This window comes from Amphiprion ocellaris, chromosome 8 (assembly GCF_022539595.1).
Source record: "Amphiprion ocellaris isolate individual 3 ecotype Okinawa chromosome 8, ASM2253959v1, whole genome shotgun sequence".
NCBI lineage: Eukaryota > Metazoa > Chordata > Actinopteri > Pomacentridae > Amphiprion > Amphiprion ocellaris.
In genome coordinates, this window is record NC_072773.1 from 22214058 (window position 1) to 22229212 (window position 15155).

The 15155-nt window shown below is 38.3% G+C and overlaps 2 protein-coding genes across 9 annotated transcripts in view; one reads left to right on the top strand and one right to left on the bottom strand.

Annotated features, from left to right (window-relative positions):
- The first annotated feature begins 5518 nt into the window (after window positions 1-5518).
- LOC111577403 (urotensin-2-like) lies at window positions 5519-7128 on the top strand. The gene is made up of 4 exons (XM_023283658.3): window positions 5519-5700; window positions 6065-6190; window positions 6421-6464; window positions 6572-7128. The coding sequence occupies exons 1-4, from the start codon at window positions 5595-5597 to the stop codon at window positions 6683-6685; spliced, it is 390 nt and encodes a 129-aa protein (XP_023139426.1). The 5' UTR covers window positions 5519-5594; the 3' UTR covers window positions 6686-7128.
- Window positions 7129-7216: 88 nt separating this feature from the next.
- Window positions 7217-15155, bottom strand: part of camta1a (calmodulin binding transcription activator 1a) — a 283696-nt gene continuing 275757 nt past the window's right edge. For 5 of the 8 annotated variants that reach the window (XM_035954375.2, XM_023283635.3, XM_035954374.2 and 2 more), the window contains 3 exons: window positions 14921-14995; window positions 14521-14551; window positions 7217-12450 (listed from right to left, as the gene is read on the bottom strand). In XM_035954375.2, the coding sequence (XP_035810268.1) occupies window positions 12418-12450; window positions 14521-14551; window positions 14921-14995 (139 nt within the window). In that variant the 3' untranslated portion in view covers window positions 7217-12417. Of the gene's footprint in view, window positions 12451-14497; window positions 14552-14920; window positions 14996-15155 lie in introns of all 8 variants that reach the window. The other 3 variants (XM_035954379.2, XM_035954373.2, XM_035954376.2) reach the window with 3 other exon arrangements.

The window sequence follows — 15155 nt, forward strand, 5'->3', positions numbered from 1 at the left end:
TTCAAGAGCGACATGCTATGCGATGACGTTTTTTGGACGACATGCTATACAATGACATTTTTTGACCCACATGCTATACTATGACGTTTTTAGATTGACATGCTATACTGTGACGTTTCAAGAGCGACATGCTATACAATGACGTTTTAAGAGCCACATGCTATACTATGATGTTCTTTGGACGACATGCTATACTATGACATTTTTAGAGCGACATGCTATACTATGATGTTTTTAGAGCGACATGCTACACTATGACGTTTTTAGAGCGACATGCTATACTATGACGTTTTTAGAGCGACATGCTATATGACGTTGGTAGAGCGAAATGCTATACTATGACGTTTTGAGAGTGACATGCTATAATATGATGTTTGTGGGGCGACACTATACTATAGGCTTTTTTAATTGACATATTACTATGACTTTTTTTTCATTTTAGTTTTTTTTGTTGTTTTTGAGCAACATATAAGAATTTGAACAGTTTTAAAAATTACTATACTTTTAGTTGTGCAATGAAATATTATTCTATGGCATTTCTTAGATGACATATTATACTCTGATGTTTTCTTGAAAAACATACTATTTTGACAATATACTGCACTATGACATTTTTTGAACCTCATATCATACATGACAATTTTAGGCAACATCCTATCATTTTGCGCTTTTTGAACCACATAATAATCTATGGGGTTTTTTTTGCCGACATGCTATACTATGAGCGACAGGCCACACTATGTTATTCTTGAAAAGTATACTATACTTTGACATTTTCTGAACTACATCCTATGCTATGGCATAGGATGCTTTGGTTACATGTTGATTTATAATCTAGATTTTTTTCTGTTTTGTTTTTTGACAGGATTACCACAGACCTGACCGTGAACACAGTTGACACCCAGCTGAGGGAGACGCTGCCTAAGATCTCAAGGCTGCTTGGTCGTGGTCTTTCTGGTCCTGCTCCAGAACGCCTTCATCAACTACGTCTTCTTTTGAAGAGGCCCTCAGATGTTGAAATCTCTGACCTTAAGGAGGAACTGCTACTTTCACTCTGTAACGAGACGGCGGTTATTTTAAAGACCCAGCTCCTGGCGGCTTTGAGTGAAAGTTTAACACCCATCAAAACGGAAATACAGACAGTTAAATCTGAGCTGTCGGTCAGTATTTCAAACATCAAGTCTGACCCGGCTGCCCTAAAGCACACTGTGGGTGAAACGGAAACTTCACTCTCCACATCACTGATGACATCGTCACACTCCAAAGCAGAGCACCTGTCTGTTGAACTTTTAAAAGTGGACTATAAATGTGAAGAATGTGAGCAGCGGAACAGATGTGATCAGAAAGAAGTCATTTTCTTTTTTCTTTTCTTTCTGGCAGACTTGATGCTGTCAGATGCAGATGTTGGAGCTGATTCTGATCTTTCAGGATAAAAAGCTGCTTTTCCTTCACAGACTTTTAAGGAAATTATTCTCTCAGGTTTTCTCTGCTATTTATATTTTTATTATCTGTGATTATTTCATTATTTCTTTATTGTAAAAATAAAGTTTGAGGCATAAAGACTCATTTAGTTATTTTAATCCTGAAATCTTTGACGTAGCAGAACTAAACTTCCATTTTCCTTCTTGTACTTCTGATACTAGAACTAAACGTATCTTCAACATGGATCATCTGCTTTTAATGAATCAGCAGCAACATCACAACAACAAATGAGACAATTTTCAACAAATTAATGAAACTGATGTCATTTAAAACTATCAGAGTCTGTTTTAGTGTCAAATTAAACCTGATTACTGACAACTAGAACATTAACGTTACTGTTTTGATCACATTTAAGTTTCCTGAACGTTACATTAACGTCAACCAGCCACAGTTTTATGAACTTAATGAACCACATTACAGGAACACAACACACTTCAGCTGTTTATATGAAACTCAACACATTAGCTTGATGCTACGTTAGCTTTACTCAGGCTACGACTGAACTGCTAGCTCGGTTAGCATCGCTAACATTAAAGCTAATATTTACTATGCTAACTTTCTTCTCCGGTCAACACACACTGAAACAAACTCCACCAACATCTGGAGTGCATGGCACACGTTACATCTGACACTAAAGCTGCATATAAAGTGCATTAAAAGCGGCACCGATAAGAAAATAAACATTTACTTACCAAACTATCAGAGTCCTTTCAGTGTCTGCTGGTAGAATCAGCCGAAGGTAGAAAACTGGTTAAAACAAGCCAACGGGCAGGAAAACTGTCTGTGGAAAATGTTGTGCTTCTCCACCGATAAATAAACCAACAGTTATTATATCAGAATTAATCCAAACGAGGAGAGCAGAGTCTCTGCTTCCTCCTCCATAGGACCTGTCAATCATTCCAGACCAGACTGTCAAACAAGTAGTCCCGCCCCCTGGCTTCGCAAAACTTTAACGCTCTATAAAAAATTCAATATTGATTTATTTTAAGATCAGCCACCTGATCTCTCATTTTGACCATGAAAACTAACGAAAAAAAAAACAGTCAATACACCATACTCTGTTTGGCTCCACACTTGCTGATGACCACTTCCGGTCTCAGAAAATGAAAAATCGGACCTTTTTTCGTTTCTGTCTCTTACTGATTTTACTTTTTTGTTATTCTAAATATAAAATGAAAATCAAAGCATTTTAAAAATTTCGTATATCTCTTTTTGATCATGAAAAGGAAAAACGCCTTGTATTTCAATTTTAATTTTTGTATTTTAAAACGAAAATCAAATAAATAAATAAATAATTTTTTTTGTTTTTCAATACCCGTTTCAGAACGGAAAATCCAATTGCCAAAATATACACGGACCGACTACACTGGAAGTTTGGATTTATTACAATAGTTGGATGTGATACTTTCTGGCAAAATTAAACAACAACAACAAGAACAAAAAGGATAAATAAATAAAAATGTCAGGCCACTTTCTGAAAGTCTGACTAGGACAATTGTGCTTTGAGGTTCTTTTTAAACATCACTGATTGGAATTAAGAGGCAATTTTAGGTTTGAAGAAAAGCAAATAAGCCTGTCTAGGAAGATAATATTTTCCCATCACAGTCACACTGGAGACTTTGCAGCTCAGCTAATTTGCTCAAAGTGTATAAAAGTGAGAGGGTGCACAGTTAAAGGGGGTTCTAAATGTAATGTTGCCCTCTGCTGGCTGCGCTGGTGACAGAGAAACACACCAGTGTGAGTACTAACAGGTCACTGAAACCTGCCAGGTCACATATCTGAAAATGATAGTGAATCTTTGCTATACGTGCTGTTGCAGTTGCTTGGTGCCATGTGTAGTTTTTAGATGCATATCAGGTATTTCAGTGATAAAGCTTCCCAGGTTAAAGGTCAAATCAGAGGTTGGTTAATAAGGTAATGTTTCCTCTGAATCCTACCGTGTATGCCTGTCAAGTGAGAGAGCCAATGAAATTTTCATTAATGGAACCAACACATTGCCACTAAACGCATTCTGTAAATTCAGATACTAAGATGGATCAAAAGAACTTTACTTAAAGAACAGCTTCACATTCTTTCAAGTCTGTCAAAAATGAAATAAATAAATGAAAATACCCAAATATCTGTAAATGTGCTTTTTTGTCATTTTTTCACACTGGCTAAGATTAGATTGCATAATATGATGTAAGAAATAGGGGACATAATACACATATTTGCTTTGTGCAGAAATTAGTTGTAACTTCTAAACATAGTCTTTTTAGGGCAAATAGACTATTTGTGTCTCCTTGGACATGGTTTTCTTACTGAGCTAAACTGTAAGGCTAGTAGCAAATCTGCAGCTTTGGTATATACAGTATACACCTGATCTTTGTCCTTCAGACTGCTAAAACCTGATCTTAGCATAGCTTCAGTGGTAATTTTTACACAGAATAACTATGGATTTTGTCCCCTATGACTTGCATTGGAAGTGCATATGTAGGACAATCAGAAGCTGCACCTGTGCTAATTAACTTTAATAACCGAAGACAACCCAAATTCTATGCATTACTGTGCAATACTGTGTGTGACCACCAGGTGAAGTCAGACCAAGCATCATTTTGACCACACAACAATAAAATGCTGCTTATATGTTCATGAAGCACTTCTACATACTCTAAAAGATGGCATTTGTAGCATTTATTTATTTACATTCACATTTTTGAAAGCAGAATTTTGTTGGAAAAGTGGGAAAGAGGTATTGCTATTTAACATAGTTTACCAACTTAATCTTGCTTATGGTGAATGAGTTGATGATGTCTACTACTATCAGACGATAGTCGATGTAAAAAAAAAAGAAAAATCCTTTAATTTGTTCCTCTTTATTTTTTTTATTTTGCTTTCAAACAATGCACTGATTCAGTGATGTTGAATCCCAAGAAACGGTACATGTCCCTGCTTGTTAGGAACACCTGTGCCTTTAAGAAATTCTGTTCTACATGAATTGTGAGGAGGACTCCATATACAGAAGGATAAACCTCAAGCATGAGGGATTTTAGATGTTGAAATAACCTAGAATTGGCAGTGGGACCTTGACTAATGCAGAATATAAATCGTAATAGCTTTTCCTGATATACGGCGTCACCTAATGGAGTGTCAGGCCTACAAACCATAAAACAAAATGTCATTGTGGCTTCATCTGCCCTCATTATCATATGAGCGACTGAACATTGACGTCATGCGCCTAATAAATATACAAATTACATACAGAGGTGCAAAATGTAACTTTGTAAATGGCTAATGCCACCTGTCCCCCAGTATCCCGACCAATCGGAAAGCTTTTTAATGCCAGACATGCTCATAAAGTTGGATTTTATTGCATGACTAAGAAGAAGTGAAAGCACCAATATAACACCTCACAAGAACAAGGCTTCTAAATAATGTGCATCGGTCAATCTAGGTCAGTGACCTGTGGAAAATTTCCTGCTGTCTTAAATTGACTTAAAATGTCAGATGGCTCATAGACTTCAAGGCCTCGAACAGTTGAACATGTGCACTGAACCACTGGTTAAACAATTATACCGGTTTAATAGCAATTCTCCTGGCTTTGTATGCTTTGAGTTTTACACCAAGAGGATTCAAATAGCCCAAGTGTTTAATGAACTAGTGGTAGAAAGATATTAGTCATTTGTCTGCCCAGTTCCTCCACCTGCTCCCCTGTGGGATGCTGTTGACATGACATCTGAAACACCTACTTCAATACCATTTACAAAGTCAGTAAAACAGTCAATCAAGCTGAAGAGCTGGTAAAACATGACTGCGCCCTTGAAGCATGGGCCACGGCACTTGTCTTTTTATTGAGTCTATAATTCACCTGTGACTGCCTCTTGATTTATCACATAGAAAGGATGGGACTCTGGATATTGCTGATGGCGGATGTGGCAAGCAAAAGTGTGTGTGTGTGTGGGTGTGTGTGTGTGTTTGTGTGTGTCTGCAGTGTGGCATGCGGGAGGGGGGCGGTAGGCTACATCTTGAAGTATATAACCCAGTTGGGACCAACAGAGCATGTAGAAGTCTTCTTTTCACCTGAGGACCTCTGTGCAAATCAGAGCCACTTCCAACAACAGCATCCTACAGTGATGAAGTGCAACCATCTCGTCTCCTGGGCCTTCGTGCTCGTGGCCTCTGGCCCCCTGCTGGCCCACCCAATTACAGAATCTGCTGAGATACCCTATCCAGGACCTGGTGAGTAGAAAGTAATATTTCCATTATAGCTGTTATGCTCAGTGATTCACTTGCTCAATACCTAGATTAGGATTTTTAGGAATAAATGTAATTTGTGAAGATTAATGCCAGGCGAGTCATATCCTGGGGCCTTGAAGTAATTGCTTTGGTGCCGCAGAGTTGAACACTGATTGTTCTGCCAAAGTTCACATGCCAAAGTTCTGCCATCAGAGAACAGATCCAGTTTTTTTGTTCAATTAATTCAAATGCCTTAGTAGTAATAGCGATTGCCAGTGAGAATTAGATTAGAAAATGTCCACATTATGAATCTGTACCTGTCAACGGTCTTTTTATCATCTGTGTGGGGCTGTTTGCTTGTCCTCAGTATCAGTGGAGGACCGAGGGATCGGCTCGCTGGATGATCTGTCTCTCTCTGAGCAAACCTTCCCTCCACAGGATGGTGCTGGCCTCAGATATTCCACTCTGATATCTGGGGAGATTAACAGAGATGGTAAGAAACATATGCACACACACACACTCACTCACCCACACACTGCTCGCTTTTGCAGTGCAACAAATGTGAAATCATGCACAAATTCATACCAGTCCCAGCACATTTTGATGGCTGCCTACTGAAACACTCTTTTTTCTTTGAACTTGCCTGACATGCACAGAAATAGAGCTAATACAACATGAGTTATCCAAAATATCCGAATAATTCCACATTTTGCTTCCTCTCAGGTGTCAGAACAGCAGGCCTGCTTCCGAGGGGGATGAAGAGAGAGGTGAGTTTCAACACAACAACAAACCAAAACAGCAAAAAAAAAAAAAAAAAAAAAAGTAAGCTGTACACTGTGAAGGATTCACCACGTCTCTCTATTTTGTCTTGCAGGTTCTACTGGAGAAACAAAGTCTCCTAAATCCTTTCAGCCACGTGCTGGGCATCCGGAAACAGTTCAGGAAGAGAGCAGGGAATTCAGAGTGTTTCTGGAAGTACTGTGTCTAAAGGGCATTGATGCTACACACAAGAGGCAGGGCTTGCACTAAGAGAAATATCCCCATCTTGCACTCACACAAGTACATGCAGACTAAATAAATAAATAAGAAACACCGTGCATGCATAAACTATATGTGCACAAAATCCATGCCCAGGTGCATGTACTTACACACACACACACATTCATAAACAGGAGCGCTGTCAGTATTCGCTATCAAAAAGAACAATTCCAGAAGTATGATTGAGACATGCTGCATGGGGACTTTAAAATGATTTATTAGGATTTACTTGTATGCTGTATGAAACTATGTCCACACATTTGTTAGAAGTCCTTGGTTGTCAAATGTATGGCCAAATGCCTCTAAGATGTGAAAAGTTATACAGTACTGTATGTTGAATATAAATTAAAAAAAAACCTGTATTATAAATAAATATTGTCTCTGCTAACAGTTTTTTCGTGATAAAACTGATTGGCCGAAGTGACCACTGCACATCTTTTCTGAAAAGTAAAGAGGAAACAAAAAGACGTTGCAAAGTTGGTTCTCGAGTTTTCTTCATTTTTTCCTTTTTTTATTATTTTACAGCAGAAAGAATATAAAGCATTCAGAAAACATCTTCCATATTTTAAGGGCAATTCAAAACGTTTTGCATGGCTTCAGCAGCTGAAATCTCTTTTTTTTTTAAACATATCCATCGAGTCAGTGACGCTTGTACATGCACAATTACAAAAATAAAACTTACAAACAAGAGAAGGGAAGAAAAAGGAGGAAAGCAAAACACATTAGGAGAACCAAGAGGAGATGAAAGTTTTAAGGGTAGGGGCTGGGAGCAGAGGAAAAACTGGGTCACATAACAGGGAAAGACAGAGAGAAAGACAGCTATAGAGGAGAGGAAAATAGATCTAACACTAGTTCACATGCAAAGTGTCAAGGACCCATAACTTTCTATCAAAGCAGGGCCTTTTTTTTCTTCTCAGTTTGGAATTGATGAAAACGTGCAGTTCGGTAAAGGGTGCCATATAATTGCTGTCCATAAACTACTGAATGCTTGTCTTGCAATACTGGCATTTGCATAAGAGTAAGTCGACTACAAGTGTCCAATCATTTTAAACTCTGCTAGGTCTATAGGTCTCCACAAAATAGTTCTTTATTGCTCTGTGTCAACAAGTGGAATATACTGTAAAACGGTTTCTGTTCCGCTGTCCTGATGTGCCTACCTTTCCCTGGTTTGGGTGCTCCGGAAAAAGAAGAGGAGGAAAGGCAGATTCTCAGGTCAATTCACAGAACATCTCAAAGTTGATAATACTGTATGCTAATAAAGAGTGCCTATCAGCTAACCTGTCATCCCGTTCATAAATGGCAGTTAAAATAAGATTTGCAGGTGAACTTTTCATACAACTACACTCTTAATCTTAAATACCCTCTACACTTTGTCACTTAGAGAAATTAAAGGCCTAAAGAACTGGCCAGAATTATACAATGATTTAACAGGTTTCTATGAAAGAACGTCAAATCATTTATCTTAATGAGCTATATATAAACAGACTGTATTCCAGGGCTCCACTAGTGTCTGTAATGTTCAAGGTTACTGAGAGGAAATGGATTATACTGTATTTTCAGTCTTTTTAAAATTTTCTGTATCGCAGTGGTGAACCTGTCTGGTCGAGATTTTTTTTTTCTTTTTTACTACAAAGAACTGATGAAAGGTTCAATTTGAGCTTCTTCTGCTGTGAATCACATGTCCTGCTCTGTTTCCTCCTCCCCGTTTTGGCACCCTGAGTAAAATACAGAAGGGAGGTGAACCAGTCCCTCAGTCTGGAAAAGAGCAGTGCTGCCTTCACCCCTCAGTGTACAAGTGAAACTGACAACTTGACATGTCTGCATGTGTGCTGTGCGATGTCTTGTGCATGTGTTTGTGTGTACCGTGTGTCACTTTGCTCATCTGCTATATATACTGTCACTATGTCTCCAACCCTGTCCATTTGTCCTGTTTAGAGTTGGGAGTACACTGATCGAATCTAAATGAATTTTTTAAAAAAAGAAACAAAAGAAAAATTCTAAAAAGTTAGAACTTGCTCTAAATCAATCCTGTCCTCATGCTTTGCCATGAAAATGTCAGCAGCTACTGAGTATTGATCACTGGCTCAATTTCTAGGTTTGCCCTCCAGTCACATGCCCTCTGTCTTTCTGAGTTCTGTGACACGTCAAACCGAAGTTCTTTGTTTTACAGAACAGTAAGTCTTTTAACAAGTCTATCTGGCTACCGATTCTAGGAAAATAAGCATGCTTTAGGTGCACTTCTGTCACCCAGTTAACTAGTTTACCCATGCAAGCATAATACATCCTTCTCCTTGTTGCCACAACATTGCATTGGCTCTGCATTCTAACCACAGACTAGAGGATGAATGCAAGGCAACAAATCCCAGTAGTGGCATTTCTAAATGTGATTTTCTTTTTTAACAAGCTGTTCCAGTAGAAAATGGAAAAGAAGGCAGAAAAATAAAGCTAGCATGTCGACAAGCTGGGGTGCTGCACTGATACTGGTGTGCACAGGGAATATCATTGTGACTTTGGTGAGTGTAATGGTGCAATAGTGATGATGATGTGGAGGATGCAGCACTGTCTGTGGGTGACCATGATCTCTCACATTTCCTCAACCTCAGGTACATTATTTGCATTCTGAAACTGGATTGGTGTAATCAGGATATGAATAGGCACTTTCTACATAAACACTCTGGAAATAAAGTTTACATATCAGGTGAGTGAAAAACAACAACAAGAAAAAACAACAACCAGTAAGTCAAGGAAATCAATCTAAAAAATACATATATAGACTAAAAAATATTGGGGAAAAAAAATGACAACACTTGAATAAACAAAACTCAAGTTTTCCAGTGGCACTTGGCTGAATAATCACATATCATTACTTGGATATGGAATACACTTTCTGGTAGGAATATATTATAGTAATTAGACAGCAGCCAACAGGCACCTCTAAACCAGCAGCTCATGTGTTATTCTCTTGCAGATATTTCCTACAGCCCGATCAAAACTTCTATCTTATATTACTATGTTATATATCATCCAATGTACAAGATACATCTGTATTATAAATGGCACCAGTGCACGCTTTTACACATTAGTTACTACAGTCATGTTGGCTCATTGACCCTACATTGAGGTGAACTTTTAGTGCTGTCCTTCTGTAAAGAATTGTTTTAGCACCTTAAACTGTTCAAATGGTTCATTTTGCAAATAAGTTTTCAGCTGCTTGGCAAAGAAATGCAATCATGTACAGAATGCTACACAATTTTCAAGTGGACATGTTTTTTCTTTTTGACATAGAATACAAGGTCTATTTAGACCCTGGCAGCCTTGATCAAGGACTTTTGCAATCAATACAAACTGTATAGAGATAATAATATCCCCTGTTTACTACAGGGATCAACCTAGAATCCATAAGCCAAAGCTTGGTGCGAGATACTGCACATTTAAAGAGGTGAATTCCCTCTTTTTCCGTGACAGAGAGCAATAACATGGATTGCTTTATAGGGACACCGTGGGCAAGGCTGCCATTTACAATCTTTACAATCAGACAAGATACCTCAGTAATCAAATCACATTCCATTTGCAATGACAACAAAAAAACTTTGATATGATGTATTCAGTGATGGACAAATGCTTCAGTTATCTGTGGCAATGGTGGAGACATGATAGACTTAAATGCTTTCTGCTTAAATATGACTCCCTCTGCAAACTGTGTACCTCTGTTTTTGCAATCCTCGGCTAGTTGTGACGTTATGGTCTTCAGTGCTCATGTGTATTTCACTGTATGATTATCTGTTCTGCAAAAAATTAACTTAATTCTCTTCTTAAGTTATATAGCATTCACATCCCTTGGCACCATTGGCAAAAGGTTCTTGGTAGCCCAAAACAAACAAATAATATTAATTAAAAAAAATTAAACATAACCATACTTGTTTTAAGATAATTTTGAAGACTTCTCCTAACACTAAATACAGTATTTTTTACTTTTTCATATTGCAATAATATCATGCTTTAGCAAAATGTTCTTCTCGAGAACAATGAAAATAAAATAAAATACTCTAATAGTGAAATAGTTTTAACTTTACAGAGCATAGCCACTACTGCTTTTGTTGTTGTTTTTTTTCCCTTTTGACTCTGTTCATACTTTTCATGCACATAGCTCATTTTTATCCCAGGTATTTACACTATATACAAACAATACAACCATACTTCTTAAGCATTCAAACAAAACTATACAAATATTCAGTTTTTGTCTCGTACCTGTTTTTGACCCATTTTTAATGAATAAAATAATATATTTCTAAAATACAATCCCCTTTGGGTACATGTTTTTTCCTACGTACTTTCAGCCTTCTTTATATACAGAAATCGCTCAATTGTCAAAAATATGGATTTGTCAAACCCCTATTTTGGGACAAGCTTAGGGACCCCTCAAAGAATCTCTAAGACGTCAAGGCAATGTATGTGATCTTCCCCTCAAAGGCCTTCACAGGCTCTGAAGTTCATTTAAAAAGAACAGTAATAACCTGCATGACCATAACCATTACAACACAAAATAGTCAAGTTCTTTTCTCTTGTTAGGTTTCAGAGGAGCATTCAATTGAACAAGGCAAACTGAAATCAAAGAAAAAGAAACAGGACAATACAGGGATAGCTTCATTACTGGGATGATAGAACTTATGAGGAGAATATGAATATGTGGACCACTAAAGTGGAAACAAAAAGAAAATCAGAGGATAGGCTGAAAGACTAGACCATAAGCACACAAGCAAAGACTTTTCTTGCCAAGAAGTCATGCATTTTTTTCTTGGTAGGATTAAACAACATATAGCCTGAAGATACAGATCACCTATACATTGGACGTGATGGAGGAAATACATTGGACAGTATGGAACAAATTCAAGTAATAAAGTGACAATATATACGATAAAGCATAGTTTTTTTTAAGAAATGTTAAAACAGAAGTATTTTATTCCCTATCTGCTTCCGCATGGTTAAACCCCGACTACATTCATTTGTAGCTCCACCCGTGTGGGCAGACTGGTGGGGTAGAGCACAGTGGGACAGGAGGAGAACTGTTGAGCGAAGCTGAATATTGTCTAATCTACAGCAGTGGACAGAAGTGGGCGTGTGGTTTTAACAATATATTTGGTTAAAAAAAAATCCTTCTTCAAATGAATTGATCGGTCACTTAAAAAATTATGAAATACAATTAGAGCCCCGAGTGTTGCTGCACGGTGTCTCTGTCCTCTGAGATCTTCTGCAGCAGCCTCATTTTATGTCTCTTCGGGTCTTACGTGTGACAGACCACCTTAGACATGTCCTGTGTTCGCTTCCTTCGCCGTCCAAAACCTCTTCATATCCAAAAAAAGACAAAGCAATCCATGAAAAAGTGCAAAAAATGCCAAGAAGCAAATGTTCTGGACCCCCCACCCCTACCCTTTTAGTTTATAATCCTGTAGAAGTTGCCACTCTCCAAAGAAAATCAAGTCAGTGGAAAGAATCGATGTGTGGAAAAAAAATGCTGTTGTACATGTAGTCGAACCAGTAACACTGCAGTAGTAGTAATAATTGCAGTGCTTGCATTGATGTTTTTTTTCTGTTTCTCTTGTAAAATGTCTTGGGTACAAACAAAAAAGAAAAGAGGAGTCAGGAGAGTGATGTCACATCGCAAGGGGGCTCTTCTGAGGGGTCTCATGTTCCTTGGCCCTTTTCAATTCTTTCACCCTGGAACACAAGAGAGAGACAAGCGTTCATGAATACAGCATCCACGACTTGAGCAACAAGCTTATCAAGACAGACACGGGCCTGACAGTATCACACTGCTCAGCCAGAGCTACCAGACAAATATCAAGTCGGCTCAGATCATCAGGAACTACGGCTGGTCTGTGAAAGGAAATATTGGTCAGGATTGAATTGAACGTTGCACTTTGGGATAAACAAAGGGAGAAATTTGTAGCACAATTACAGAATCATTACTATATAAAACTATTACATTAGGAATAAAATATGTTTCGGGGACAAAATGAATACAGGAACAAATATGTTAACCATATTACAATTATTAGAATACCAATTACGCTAGATTAATATACTGATATTTGGCACCCTGAAACACCTTTTTTTCCCCCTAAAATGCAGCATTTGACACTAAGGCGACTACCTTGGATGTTTGCACAGAATTAAAATAATTAAAATACTATTTATTCAATGAAAGCTTAAATCATGTTACTATTTGTCATTTTAAAGGTAGAGGTAATTAGATTGTTCTATACACACTAATACAGATGTAGAAGAAATTCTCAATTTGTAGGAAAAAAAAGCAATTCTAAATATTCACAAATGAACTGACTGGTGGTTCACAAAAGAAACCACCAGAAGATGGTGTGGATTCACAGAACAGACATGTATCTGGAGCAAAAAGTGGTCAGCTTTACTCGAATTTTAACACATCAACCACCACGGTGTGATAGATTTGATTATTCCTAGGAGACGACAACATGTACGTATTGAGAGACTGTGTAGATGCATGGCGAGTGCACACACAAACCGTGGGTGTGTGTGCGGCATCTTCTCATGTTGAGCTGGTGTACTCCCTGGAGGTATGAATCCATTAAAAGCTCTGTGTTGTAGTCCCAGTGGGTGGAGGAAACTATTGTTTGTTTTTGTTGCCGCGACCTATATGCTATCAACAGCTTCCTAACCTATATCACAGTATAGCAGACAAGCGTGCCATAAGAATAGGTAACATCAACAATCTCACCTGCTCTAAAAGCATGAGAACCTATTTTAGGACAGTATACAGCGAACATGAAAAGAGTAAACACATGTAAGCTCAGGGTCACAGCAGGGAACAGTAAGACGGTTAAATGTTGAATACGATATTATTTTTACCATTCAGGTGTGTCTTTTAGTAAAGCGCTTTTTTATTTTTGGTTTTAATAAACCAGTGGGCAGAACACGTTTAAGAGGTCGACACAGTTTTAGCAAGTGGAAATTGGAGGGGTTAGGTCCTCCTTGCAGTCTGTCGAGTGGCTAGAAACAGAGCACACAGCCAGCCAGACAGACAGACAGACAACTACTTGAGAAACAGCAGGCCCATAGCATGCCTGAAGGTAGAAGAGCAAGGCCCATAGTTGTCACCACTTGACATGCAGCAGAATAAAACATGGCTGAGAAAAAGCCTCCCGTTCTCTCAAACTGGCTATCTGCATAACCACACAAAGCTGAAAGAAAAAGAAAAAGGAAAAAAAAAACAAGAACAAAAACAAAAAAAAAGTAATTTCCAAGAGAGAAAGACAGAGATAAAGAGAATCAGAGAAGTGCCTGTTAAGTGTTGCTGTGATATTGTCATTCATAAGCATTTTGTTAGTTTGAGATAGGTTCTGCTCTAAATCTGAGCTTCTCAGTCCACCTGTGGCTCCAGTCGGCAGCCTTCATGCAAGCAGGCATCAAGCAACAGTGATGGAGAATGAGGAAGGGTGGGTGGGGTGGTGGGAGAGAAAGAAAGAGACAAGGAGAAAATGAGAGTGAGGAGAGGAGGGAGAGAATGCTAAGGCCGAGACCTCAGGAGGAGATAATTGTATTATTAAAGAGTGAGAGTGAGATATAAGAGGGAGTAAAGGAGAAAGAGGCATCCAGAATAAACAGGTAGAGGAAGAGAAAGAGAGAGAGAAAGAAAGAAAGAAAGAAAGAAAGAAAGAAAGAAAGAAAGAAAGAAAGAAAGAAAGAAAGAAAGAAAGAAAGAAAGAAAGAAAGAAAGAAAGGCACGAACTGAGTTGCTGAGGCTGCACTCACCCGCTTGAACAGTCTATGGTCCATCAAGGGGCTTGGCATAAACAGCAAAACAATACCAGACAGCTATTAGCACACAGTAGGCACTGTGAGGGAAGAGGCGAGGACAGGTGGGGGCCAAATACAGTCAGGGGGAGGGAGGTGGAGCTTAGGTGTTGGGGACATTTCTAACCACCCATTTTATTTTATTTTTTTAAAATTTCAACAAAAATAAATCAAACACATCACACAGAGGGGAAAAAATAGTTGAAAGATGGACAAAATTATAAAATTAGTGGTATTTTCTATTGTGTCTTACTGGTTAAGTCGATTATTATTTTAGATTGACTATAGTGAATCTTGTATGTGTGTGCATGTATAAATGAGTCTGTTAGTGCGAGTGTGAGTCGGTGTTTGAGCCTACCTGTGGCGGCAGCGTCGTAGGAACCTCATAATCTTCCTGGCAGCCTGATCCTGCCTCTTTGTAAGCAGACTACCTCTGAAAAACACCACATAGACAACAATGTCTTACTGTCCAGCAAACAGCCGCTTCTGGAGTTTTTTTCTGTCAGTGAAAATGTGAAAGGTTGCAATATAATTAATACAGTGAAAATGGCCATTCATCAACCTCATCATCTATCTCGCTCATCCATTATCCT

Coding starts and splice junctions, on each gene's coding strand:
- LOC111577403 (XM_023283658.3), top strand. CDS start 5,595: ATGAAGTGCAACCATCTCGTCTCCTGGGCCTTCGTGCTCGTGGCCTCT. Junction 5,701..6,064: donor GATACCCTATCCAGGACCTG/GTGAGTAGAAAG, acceptor GCTTGTCCTCAG/TATCAGTGGAGGACCGAGGG. Junction 6,465..6,571: donor CGAGGGGGATGAAGAGAGAG/GTGAGTTTCAAC, acceptor TTTGTCTTGCAG/GTTCTACTGGAGAAACAAAG.